Here is a 13,243-nt window from a genome sequence, read left to right as displayed (position 1 = left end):
TGACCCATCTACAGACATGATGGGCCTTTGTCCCTAGCTAGCTGAGCCCCACCCTGATTCTACCCCCTATTCTCCTACCTTTCCTACCTGAGATCAGACCTGCCAAACTCTATACTTTTAGATAGAAGGACCCCTGTTTAATCTGCAGTTGAATATTGTTTAGAAGTCTGGGGGTGGGGGATAATTTTTTTTTTTGGAGGGTTCTAAGGTTAAAGTATCATCTCTTCCCTAAACCTGCTCATCACTCCTTCTCTGCCTGAGTATTTATATTACTCCTGTAATGATTTAGAAATACTCATTTGTTGTCTGCTGGGAGAAAACAATTGACTTCAAATGAGTAGTAAATCAGTATGTCATTTGGGACTCCTTGGTGTCTTCCCTTTTTTCTGTACTAGTAAAAGATGAAACAAAATGGTCCCCATTTGGTATCTGTCATTTATTGCAAAATTTTATATCTTGCAAAATTAACGCACAACCCTTAATTTCAGCAATCACATGACCTGCATCCGCTCATAGCTACTCATTCATGTAGTTAGTGCACTTTTGTGCAGCCCATCCCACTCCCAAAGGCAATTGTATGCACGTCAGATGTTTCTGATCTCACCACTGAAGGGGAAGTTAAAGAGCTGGAAGTATCTTGAGTTCCATTATGGTATCAGGTCAAAGAGTTTAGGTGGGAAATATTTCTCACCAGTCACTGTGGGTGCCTTGTACTCTCCTGTTGGGATTTGCTGATCTGTGTGTCCTCCTTTGCACTCCTTTTCTTGAATTCACCCCTTCTGTTGGAGTTCTTGAAGTGTGTGGAAATGCTAGATGATCCACACCTGTGGAGCACCATACAGCTTTGTCTAACTCCCGGGAGTGAGGGGGCGGGGAGAGAGAGAGAGAGGTGGCAGTACAACTTTGATAGGGAACTTCATTCTTTCTGCTTGATATTACATTTGCATCCCATTTTGCCCTGTTGCATGAGCATGCATCCCTGGCTACAGGCTGCTCCATAATGGGGCTTGTAATTGTGGCTGACATTGGAGGAGCCATTTTTTTGTATTTTCTTCTTGTAAAGGAAGAACAAGGGTGACAGTGCAAATATTCCTTACCAAATATATCACGATAATTTGCTTCCATCCTTGCAGGCATAATAGGAAAAAGAAAAGGAAAGCTGAGGCACAGAATATGAGTGCAACCTAGTGGTGGCCATGGGCGAAAATCTTCTTTATTTGAATTCCAGAAGAATAGCCATGGTCGACCCATTTGAATGTGATGGTAGAATTACCAACTGTGTCACTTCAGGCTGCAAGTGTTGGGGGGGGGGGTTGCATCCTTTAAAGTTCCCCCTTTAAAAAAAAAAAAGACTATGCATATATTGAAAAACATTAGCGCTTTAGGGAGAAAGGTCAAGTATAACCCTTTCCCTGAAGTGCTGGATTACTACATTATTTTATATGGGGGGAGCATTGAAAAATACAGCCTCATGTAAGCTAACATATGTCCATGCCAGATGTGGTGGTTCAGCCAAGCCCTTTGCTTGATGCTCAGTGGCACATGCTTTGCATGTGCAATGACCCAAGTTCAATACCTTGCATCTGTCTGTGTTTGTTTTTCCATACAGTGATTCACTACATGAGAAAAGGATAATATGTAAAATATTTTTCTTGTAGATAAATTACTAAGGGATAGATCAGACCGAAAGTGTAAAAATGTGTTTTTTTGTTGTTGTTGTTACTCCTTTTCAGAGAACTTCTTACATGTGTTGATAAAAACATATTCCTTACATAACTGGGGTTAAATTGTAGCTGTAAAAAGGTGTACTGTGAAGACCATGAAATGTATAGAATAATTTGGAATTAATTGTGATGGGCTATATTGAAGTGCTTTAAAATATTGAAGGTCTTTAAAAATGTGGTATGCTTTATAGACAGTCCCACATGATAACAAACTTTTTAACATTTTTTCCACAGTTTATTTATGATGAAAAGGTTTCTTGGTAAGTATAAAAGCTGGAAATGTCTTCTGTAGGTGCAACCAAAAAGACTCAATATCTTAAGCAAGATTTCAAGTGATACAGAATTATTCTTCAGGCTGGATGTTAAACAGTTAAAAAAGCAAAGAAACAAGGGGATGGCTGGGCATGGTGTGATAGTCTTTAAAGTCTGCAGTTTATGAATTTATTATTATATAGTATACTATAGCTGTCTTTTTCTGACTAACAAAGGTAAGGGAAGCCAAAGTTCTGTTCAATAATGCAGGGACAAAATTTGCTTCTCTTCAGGAACCTAAATAGTGCAGCAGCTTGTGTCAATCTTTTCAGAGTAAAAAGAAGTGACAGCTTTTTATCAGCACTTCCTGGTCAGCCTGTTCTACACACCCACTCAAACTTCCACTGAAGGCACTCAGCTTACATAAGCAGGCTGAATATGATAATCTTATAACTCTTTCTGAACAGTCTGTGACCAGGTTGATAGTAGCAAAAGCAGAAAACTGAAAATGTGGACAAGTGTGTTCATATTGCCATTATTCTGAAAATAAGAACTTGTCAACATGTTACCTCCACCAAGGAGGATGTTGCCAAATGGCCTCCCCATGGTGCGTCATCCACAGTATGTACAGGGACTAGGTACACAGATCATCACAACCTTATAACTTTCATGGTGCCCCTATGGCTGCTGAGGTTAACTGTTTCACCTGAACCTTGCAGCAGTATGCAACAGCTATTAGAGAAGTGGAAGAGGAAGTAGTGAATGTGTGATAGGCAATGATAGGCAATGATTAAATTTCCTTCAATCTCTGAAACACTATTGTTTTTACTGAGACCTTTTGAGAACTAGAAAGAGACAAGAATGCTGTTTCTAAGAAGGAACAGAAGAATGGGAGGAGAATTGGGAATTGGGATATGGGAGGCCACAGCCTCATCATATCTCCACCAAGCTGAGTTGCAGCTCCCTCTCTAGCAAAATGCCAATTGTATGGGAAAAACTTGCACCATAGGGCTCATTCATATAGACAAGACCACTGTCTGTCACAGGACAAGACCAGTGAAAAACCACTCCCAAACAACTCAGGAGAAGTGTGTCAAGGGGATCATAGAGATATGAGAAAGGGGTAAGGAGAACAAGACTGGTAGGGTGTCCTCAAAAAAAGTTGGAGGTGTGAAGCAATAGCAGTGGAGGAGAGCAACTGAGAAATGGGCATGAGGAAACTGTTAATGAAGAGATGGGAAGATGGGACTGATTTCGCCCCCTTATCTATTGAGTATTCATCAAGCTCCTTTGGGTGGAGCGCAGGTGTATCTGATTATGTGTGGAATGAAGGTAGCAGTTCCACCACCACTTAGTCCTGTTACTCAGACAGGGTGGCACAGCAATGGTATTTAAAATGACATCATTGGGATACACTGTCTGGCTGTGGGATGGGCCCAATCCAGAAGTAGGATGCAGGGAGTGTTTGGGTGGGAGGCAAGTGGAAATCGCCAAGCGAGCCAAAAAGCCACAACATTTTTGTGGGGGAATCGCATGGTGTTGGCACTACAGCACACACAATGTAAGCAGGAGCTGGGATCGTATGCAGACAGGTAATTGTCTCTGAAGTCTGTGGCTCTAAATATTTATTTGGGGGGGGCTTGTGAACTTAAGAGTTGCCCTGCCTAACATTACAAATGGAAACCCTGTGAAGTTCAGGTACAGGTCACAGTGAGCTGTGCCATCGCATCCTCCTGCAGCATCTTTCTCCTTCCCCAAGGAGGAGTTGCAGTTATGGGGAGGCTTCCTTTACCAGCTGGCATCTGGGCCACTGAAATGACAGTCGGCCATTTCAGATGCATCAAATGTGTTGCATATATTCACAAAAGTATATGGCTTTTCAGATGTGCTACAAATGCTGAATGCAAGAAGAGTTTATCTCTGTTATTGCCATCCATACACTTCTGGAATATTCCCTGTGTTCAGCATTTGTCACTGCAAACTAATGCTGAACATGCAGAATGTGGGAGCGGAACAAAGTGTTGCATCATTGGTAAGGGTGGGGCTATCCTAGAAAACTGCATGTCCCAGGGGCCCTGGTACGAGGACTCTGCCATTTCAGCCTTTAAGGGCGCAATACTAACTTCCTGTTAGGCCAGGGCAAATTCCTTGTACTAGCCCAGGAGGATTGCAAGTGTGCCATAAATTACATTTGCACCTCCTCGGGAGTTGGCTGGGCTGGCGCAGGGATGCATGCCAGTCCACAGAGGCTGCATCTAGCCTTTGCACTGACCTGGAGAGGGAGGGTTGCGTTGGCCAAGCTTCGCCAATGTAGGGGTCTGAGGAGGGCAGGGAGAAGATGGGAAGGAGGCGGGAAGGAGGCATTCAGGGGTAGGGGGCAAGTGGGCAGAGGGTATCCAGGGGATGAGTGGGTGGGGAGCGGGTGGCAGGGCTGGGACCCAGCGGTTATGTCAGATCCCAACTCTGTTCCCCAAGCACCACAGAGCGGCTTGAAGCTGCTCCATCCTCCTTGTGCCACCTCCTGAGGTGGCGCAAGTCCGAGGAGACCCATTGGGGCTGTGGTGGTTTACCTGGGGTCAGAGGAAGAGTTTCCCCTTGCCTCCGGCTGAGCCACCTCTGGACCTAACCTTACACTGGATACAGCGCAGGCCTCCTGGCCTGCCTGTTCCAGCGTAAGATAGGATTGCGCTGTAAGACACATAGAAGTAATAAATATCTCCTGAGAGGCTTCCCTGTTGTTTTTCTTGCCATAACCAGGTAATTGGAGAGGGGGGACATCACCTGTCAGAACCCAGCACAAATTGACTTTTCCGAACAGGTACCATCTCACCCATATTAGGTGCTGTTGGGTACTGCCCTGTGATATGGAAGTCCTTCTCTTTTTTGTCAAAAAAGGAGCCATAGGGGATTGATTTAGACTGAGACAGCTGCATAGGAAAGGTGGCTATAGCCCTTTGTTCCCACACCATAGAACAAAGTGGGGGCTTGCCCATCTTGCCCAAGTGCCTACTTGCCTCCACTGCTCCTCCTTCTCTTTCCAGTCCCTGGATTGGAAAAGAAAGAGGGGAACAGAGAGGAGAAGGACATGAGGAGGAAAGTGCTGGGCTAGAATATTTAGAGTAGGAGGAGCAGAGGTTGGGTAAGGGGGCCAGAATTTGGTGTTCCATCTCAGGCATCTTAAAAATGTTAAATCTTAAAAATCGAATGCATTACTGTCTTGGGCCAGCCCTACCACCACCATCCCCCCAAGTGACAGAGGGGAAAACTTATGGGCCTGAACTATTCGGGCCTGAACATTTTTCCCTCTACAGCAAATAGCCACTTTGGGGATATTGATAGCACACTTTGGGAATTTGGATGAGATATTTTTCAGCCCAATCCTGTTGAAATACCCCCCAAGCCAGTGCAGCAGGGCTAGTTCAGCTTGCGCTGTATCCCATGGGAAATTTTGCATTCTGGAAGTTTCTTTGAGGTAAGAGACATTTTTCCTCTTTCCTCTCCGGCTGAGGCAATGGATCTACTTGGACCTGCACCTGTGAAATCACAGGCACAAGTCTGAGTGCGTCCATGTCAGCAGATCTGGTCCATGTTAGTAGATCTGAGGATAGGATACATTGTTTGCAAGCATCACCAATCCTGCCCCCCTCCCAAGACCGATCTGCCCACCCTACCTACTACCCTCACACACCTTGTTACACCTCCTGCCCGCTCTCCCCCATTCCTCCACTGCTTGGCGCAGAGCTTGGCGCACCACTGGTGCTGGTGGGACAGCAAAGGCCTTTCTGCTAGCGCTACTACTACACTGTCACAGTATGCTTTTTTATGTCACAACATGTCTGCACTCATTCTCCAGGTTTTAAATGGGGGACTTTCCCAGCCCTACCTGCAAACACATGGGATTGAATATGGGACTTTTTGCATGAAAAGCATGTTCTCTAGCACTAAGCTAAGTCCATAGAACTTCCGTGTTATGTTAGTTCAGCCCTCAGCCTCAAGAAACCAGACAATCCTAGACATGTATGGTCAAGGAAGGGTTTTTTTTTCCTTGCCTGTGGAGCTCCTCTCCTTATTTTACATCTTGTTTTGGTTGCAGGTGGGAGTCCTTAGTTCTAGTGCTGATGTATGTTATCTACATTCTCATCATGAAGTAAGTATAATGTATCCTTATCAGCTTAGCATTCAAGGGTACTTTAAATTGCACTTCAGAATATTCCAGCGAAGCTAGGGAATAGCAAATAGTGCGGGAGCATCACCTGCAAGGGCAGATTTGTTAAACAGAATCAAGGCTTCCAATTTTTCATTCTGTTACACCAATGTTAGTGTAATTCAGTGACTTGGTGAGTCATAGTAGGAATCTTACCATGCATTCATTTAAAGCACAAATAAGAATTTTAGTGTCCATAAAGAGTCACTTCACTCCAGATTTGGGTTGCAATCCTGTCATGAGGAACTACAAATTTGCACACATTCGCTGGCCTAAAGCAGCTCTTGAGTGCCCAGATAATCTTGGAGCAAATAGCAAAATTAATAAAATATTTGCAAACGAAAGAGAAAAGATAAACATTGAATGATTTTCTTGATAAATGAAAGCAGTTTATTCTGCTTTATCAACCAGTCATCTGTTAATTCTAGTGTTTATTCAGGCTTTAGACTGATATGGTGAATATTTATGCATATGTCTAAATTTTAAAAAGCATCACAGAGCAACTAAGCCAGCAAGAGGGTCCACTAGAGATTCCAAGGGATTGTAAGATCAGAGCCCCAAGGGTGGACAGGAGCAACTTATTGGCAAGGTGGGGACTGAGGGCAGGTGGCATACTCTGAGATGGGCAAAAGATCAGGTTCTAGAAGCAGGATGTGGGGAAGGATGGTGGACAGGAGTTCCCTTTGTCAAGCTGTTCTCACTGGAAACAATTTGCTTAGGCTGAAAAACCAGAGGACGTGCACCTTGGTCAGCAAATACTTAGGTATTAAGTACAGGTGGGACCTCAGTATCCACTGATTTGATTTACCACTGATACTGAGGTCCACCTTTAAATGCCTTGTAACAAGGAAAAAAAATACCAAAATCCAATTTCCTACCTTCACGCTGTTAAATAATTATAATTTCATTCCATTAGATTCCATTATTCACCCCATCTTGCGGCTGAATGCTGTATAGTGTCTATACCAATGCATTCTGGGGCATCAATAGAGAAGCAAGAAACCTGGAAGTGGTTTCTATTTTAAAGCTATTTTTCCACTGATTTGGTACCTGTACTTGGATAGCAAGTAAATGACGAGGCTTGCAATGCTGTAGTACTATTCAAGCTGCAACTCCTTCAGCAGACGTGTTGCCTCAATAGTGCAAGCGGTAAGATGCTGAAGCCTACTGCTAAGAGTCCATGCTGGAAACCTTTATGCCTCACAGTCATTCATTCATCCTACTGATGAATCCCAAAGTACCTCTTTTCTCTGATATCTAAGTCCCTCATCTCATAGCAGCTGTGTATAGAGTTGCCTGACAGAGGGAAGCACTGCACATAAACTCACAGGAAATGATACCAGGAAGAGTACTGTGAAATCAAATAGTGCCAGAGCAACTCCTAGGCTGGCTGAGCAGTAGACATGCACCCCTAAAGGAGCTGGACAGAGCTGCTGTGGTCGGATTGCCCAACTTGGCCACATTTCCTGTGGACTCATTTTTTGAGGCTTCTCCTTAACATCCCAAATATGGGAAGGATTGCAGGTAGAAAGAATGTGACCACTTCACATATGTGAAATGGCCCTATGCTAGTTCAGGCCTTAATCCTTCTGTCTAAAAATCTAACACACTAAAAGGCTTGTCTGCTATCAAAACACACAATGTAATCTGACACACAGCTAAGCTGCTTACTTCCCATCAACTTTAATGAGGTTTAAGCAGCCTGTGTGTAGCATTGCAGCTTTCTCAGCTTGAAAGAACTAAACTTGTTAGAAATTGTCTAGCCTCAGTGTTTCTGTTTTTAATTAAACCAAATTTTAAAAATTTACAATTTAGAACTGTTGGTTAAATACAATCAGTACATATATTTACAAAAAATAAAAATAAAAAACACATACAAGTGGGGTCTAAGTATCCCTGGGGGATCTGTTATCAAACCTCCCCCCCAGTGATATCGAATTTGTTGGATATTCAAATCTGCGCTCTTCACTCCATTAACCCCTCCAAGAGAAGGAGCTGTGCTGCCTCATCCGCCAGCTGCCTCTCTGAGCTTCAGAAAGCCCTACAGAGTCCCCTTCAGAGGGCTTGGGTGGAGCCAAGTCTGGTTCAATGCGGGTCCAGGGACCCACGTTGAGCCAGATCTGCAGATATATAATCAGGCTCCACCTATACAACACTTTCTTGATAAGAAAAGGCCTCCAAGGAGAACCAGGGTGGAGACATTTTTAACGGTAGACACAGAAAGTTTGCTATCCATTCTATTGCCCCAATCCAATAGGGATCTAGTGATTTGCTACTGTAAATTTTCTTGTGATGGCGCAGCCATCGCACACATAGTGAATTGTCCTGCATACCATCTTTAACATTAGATTTCTTTAACTTTTAACATTAGATTTCTTTTCTTGAAAGCGTTAGACATCTGTTGGAAAAAGCCATCCAAATGAAATCTCTCCCTCCCTCCCTCCCTCCCTCTCTCTCTCTCTCTCTCTCTCTCTCTCTCTCTAGGTATAATTCCACTCTGCAACATATCTTCGAAAGGAGGACAAAGAATGCAACAAACATGGTGAATGGATTAGCAAATAACCCAGAGATGGATGACAACAGCAATTGTGATGCTACAGTAGTATTGCTAAAGAAAGGTAACTGTTCCAGTAAGTCACCCTGCTTACTTGCAGAATTCTGACTGATGTGCTAATGGACCAAATCAAAATATGGAATATATCAAAATATCTTGGGAAGAGAAATGGCATCCTCTTTGTAAAAAAACAATTGAACGTAGGAACCAATCCTAGCAGACAGAAAAAGTACAACAGATTTTCATTGTTGTTGTTCTATCAATATGTGTGGCATTTTACACATAACATTTCTTTTAAAGAAGAAAGAAGTTTCTGACTTAGAGTTTAAAATTAAATATGGAGGAGGCAACAAAAAGAAAGGCGGGAGGACAGAGGTCCGTGTAACAGGGGTTGGATATGAGCAAATGGAGTTATAAAGGTTTCAGAGCTTTCTGTTGTTTCAGAAACCTGTTTGACAAGAGGTGACAGTGAGCTAATGACATATATGGGTACACCTTGGGAAGCAAAGCTTCTTTCAACTAATCTGAAAATGATTGGGTGCTCCAAGTTAGGTTTGCATCAGGTCATGGCTGCCATCCAGCTCATGGGGGATGTTTCTTTCTCATATGTGCCCACCATCAGAGGTTCCATTAGGACAGTCTCCAAACATTGACATTTTCCCAAAAGATGATGAGAATCTCCGTCTTCATTCTTCATCTTCATTCTTCAGAATCTTCATGGAGATTCTCAAGCTGCTCAACAATTTTATAATTGCAGCCAATCAGTCAGCTTATGTAGAAACAAAATAGCAGGAAAATAACTCCAGCTGCCTGTGAGGATGATGTCAGGTAAAGTGCCAAAAAAAACCAAACATTGATTTGCTACATTAAGTAGTTTAATCAGTCTTAATTTTTGTGAGTGGGATCTGCCTTTTTCAGTAGATTTTTTGGTATTTGCATGTGTGTATTGCAGCTAGTCACCTTTTCAACTTCCCTCTCTGAGGATGCTCTCTTTAACATTCTTATATAAATTACAGTGGTCTCCTACCAAGAAAAATGGGTCTTTTATAATAATAATAATAATAATAAAATGGGTCTTTTATCTTTTTTATGCACCCCATATTTTGGTGCAGTGCCTCCTGGTTTTGGTTTTACATTAAAGGTTTGAAACATTGTAATGCTTTTTGGCTCAGTGCCTGATTTATTTGTTAAAAACATTTTTACCCTTCTGTTCTGCCTTATCTGAGAGGCATATATATTATTTTGGCGTCGCAAACACAAGAACAGTTGCATTGTGTTGTTGTGTGCATTTGACCAAGTCTAGAGTAGATTAGCCTAATGCGGGGGGAGGGGGGGCAGAATCCTTAGCCACAGGGCTCAATAGAGAGCAATTGGTCTAGTTAGCTTAAAGCTGGCCCTGGGCGTAGGTCTTCTGTTTTTATGTCTTTGTATGATGTCTGGTTTATATCAGGTGTGCAGGGTTTTTGCGGTGTTCTTCCAACATTTTCAAAACTACATACCATAGAAGCTACATACCACAGAAGATGAGAAAAATTGCTGTATTTACTAGTAAATGGAAGGAGCAATACCAATACACCTATTAAAATGTCCAGGTTTTTCAGAACTAAGAAATTTGCAGACGTTTCTGAACGTAGGGAAGGAATTATTAAAGCAGGCTGTTTGGAGGAAGTCCTATTCTCTACACCCAGCCGTAACGAACTTGTAATGCATGACAGCCACTTACGTGAAAAACACCTGATGACGCTAAAGCCCCTTTCCCTCTGTTAACTCTCCTCAGGAAATTTCCATCGCAAAGCTTCCGTGATCATGGTGGATGAATTGCTATCTGCATATCCACATCAGCTTTCCTTTTCAGAGGCTGGGCTCCGTATAATGATAACCAGTCACTTTCCTCCCAGAACCCGACTATCCATGGCCAGTCGCATGTTGATCAATGAGGTATGTACCCTTTTTTTTTGTTTAAGTGATGCACTCCATCCCTTTGTTTGCTCTAGCTATGATCTGTAAACTGGAAGCAGTTCTTGTCTACTCTCATGTCACCATTCAGAAGGGGTGGCAACAAAACATCTCATTCCCTCTGTGTGTGTGGGTGGGTGAGTGGGTGGGTGCGTGCACACACGTGTGTTGCCTGGATGACGCTAGCTTCCTGACACTAACTGTGCTTCATGCTGTACTTCCTCCTATCACCTCCTATCATATCAGATGGTCAGAGGGGACAAGGAATGTCCTGAGTACAATGATTGACAGACACACAGCCCAATCCTGAGCTGCCTGGGGTGCACAACTGCGGTAACACCAAAAATGGCTGCCGCCGCATCCTGCACACTTTGAGCAGCCACCGGCGGGAGAAGGGGACTTTTGTCCCCTTCCCCCGGGTGAAGAGAGTAGCCCCGCAATGAGGCCACTTGATTCACTGCCAACCAAAAGGTCAGCGGTGAATCAAGAGCCTACAAGTAAGGCAGTGAGCCCAACATGGAGGCTCTGGATCAGGTGGAGGATCGCTCCATCGGTCCCACCTCCCTCCCTGCTCCCTCCCCCTGGCATGCCTCTCCCCGCCCTCTCCCAACCTCCTGCCTCCCCATAATGGCTCCTCCCCGCCCTCCGCCCTCCTCCCCAGTACGCTTCCTCCCCGCCTCCCACCACGCCCCCGCTTACCTCTTCGCTGCTCAGTGGTTATGAGACTCTGCCTAAAAGCTGCAGAAAAACTGAAGAAATCCAGATCCGAGTCACTGGGACACAGCTTACTCTTGGCAGGGACTGGTTCTCACAGTCCAAAATGATTGTTAATACTATTTTGTTTTCTAGACAATGCTATGAACCTGGTCACTTTTGTTTCCATATTTTATTTAGATGGGAAATAGAGATTGTGATTTGCCAAAATATCACCTCATATGTTTCTCCACCCTCTATTCCACTGATAACAATTATCAGGTTATATTTGGCACAGGGCAGAGCAGAAACACACCCCACCTTAGAGAATCTTGAAAAGTCACATATTAACACATTGTTAGACTGTTGAGATATGTGATTTTAAAAATAAAGTATATAGAGATGATATTTTGCAGCCTTTAATTGGTTTAACAAGTAGGTGAATCAATTGAAACTTCATTTGATTGATCACTGGGGTTGAGAACCAAGGGCACCCTTGTTTCTTTCTTGAAGCTATTTTGGTTCTGAGGGATTAATGTAACTCAGAATGAAAAATATTCAGAATGGCTTTCCTATCTAACCAGATTTTGAGTTCTCCTACATTTTGTTCGATGTTTCAGAAAGGCATTATACTGAAGTTTCAGTAATATGCAAGTTTATTTATATTTAGTTTATTTGTTCATGATTAGTGAGTTAAAAGCCAGAAGTAACATTTTCTGCATCTTCAAAGTCTATTGTCATTCAACTTTTGTAAATGAATATTTAAATTTTCATGGAATGGAATATGCAGGGTTTTGGAAATCAGCACCATTTGTAAGTGTTCTGAAATTACATGAGATGACACTGCTGTGTTGCCTGCCTTAACTAAAATATTCATTTTCAGCTATTTGGGATATTTTTTTAACTAAAATATTCATTAACTAAATATTCATTAACTAAATATTCATTAACTATTCATTAACTGCCTTAACTAAAATATTCATTTTCAGCTACTTGGGATATTTTTTTGTACAGGTTTTGTTTTTTTGTTTCATTGTGCTTGAAAGAGTATTCATGCTGTGATGATTGAGCTCGCTTTTGCTCCCTTCTTTATGTCTTAAGAAAAGCTTCAGCATAAGGTTCCCTGACACATGTTGTAATCAACATTGTTTCAGAAAGATTATGTCAGGGGTGTCAAATGGGGTGGCAATGTGGACAGGGGATGGATGGATTAGATCCAGGAAGGGGGCAGTTTGGTGGCAACAGTGATCACCAATCCTAACCCCCTTCCAGGACCTTTTTTTGCAGACCTGGGCTAGGGCAGGTCTGAGTAGACACACCCTTCCAGTGCCACAAAGCTTACCCCCAGGTAAGGAAACAATTGTTCTATTACCCAGAGGAGACATCTGGGTAATGAAACATCCCCCCCAAACACACACACAGGATGCAACGGTAGCCATTTTGGCACCACTGCATCAGCGGAGGGACAATGACAGTAGGAGGGACTCTTAACGTTTGCCTGTAATCTCTTGCTTGTGTTTTATTTAAGATCAATACTTGGATACCAGCAGCGCCCAAGCCATTTTCCAAGTCGGTGTGTTTTTTTTTTGCTCCGTGCATTATCCACCCTTGAATTTTTAATAAACCTTTTTGTATTATAACTTTTTACCTGCCTGTGGTTGGTTGAATGTGGTGAGAACCTTGCCCCAGTTCTTCTCCTCTTCCTTGGTTCAACACTATCAGATAGATTTTGGCAGGGATTCGACATATAACTAGAAGCTCCTGAGGATAGTCTCTCTCTGTCTAGCGTTGTCCTTCTGGTGGGAGCAGAGTCTTCCAGTTTGGGTCCTTGCCAAGGGCAGATCAGGGCAAAGAGAGAAG

General features: G+C 43.0%; 1 protein-coding gene across 1 annotated transcript in view; it reads left to right on the top strand.

Moving 5' to 3' along the window:
• The window catches only part of SLC24A3 (solute carrier family 24 member 3), a 40,203-nt gene that overhangs the window by 14,759 nt on the left and 12,201 nt on the right, over positions 1 to 13,243 (top strand). Inside the window, exons 5-8 of the mRNA XM_066625265.1 lie at positions 1,959 to 1,984; positions 6,070 to 6,123; positions 8,665 to 8,798; positions 10,512 to 10,672. Coding sequence (XP_066481362.1) covers positions 1,959 to 1,984; positions 6,070 to 6,123; positions 8,665 to 8,798; positions 10,512 to 10,672 — 375 coding nt within the window. The remainder of the gene's footprint in view (positions 1 to 1,958; positions 1,985 to 6,069; positions 6,124 to 8,664; positions 8,799 to 10,511; positions 10,673 to 13,243) is intronic.

This window comes from Tiliqua scincoides, chromosome 4 (assembly GCF_035046505.1).
Source record: "Tiliqua scincoides isolate rTilSci1 chromosome 4, rTilSci1.hap2, whole genome shotgun sequence".
Lineage (NCBI taxonomy): Eukaryota > Metazoa > Chordata > Lepidosauria > Squamata > Scincidae > Tiliqua > Tiliqua scincoides.
The sequence above is the reverse complement of the archived record's forward strand: the minus strand, read 5'-3'. Positions and strand labels throughout refer to the sequence as shown.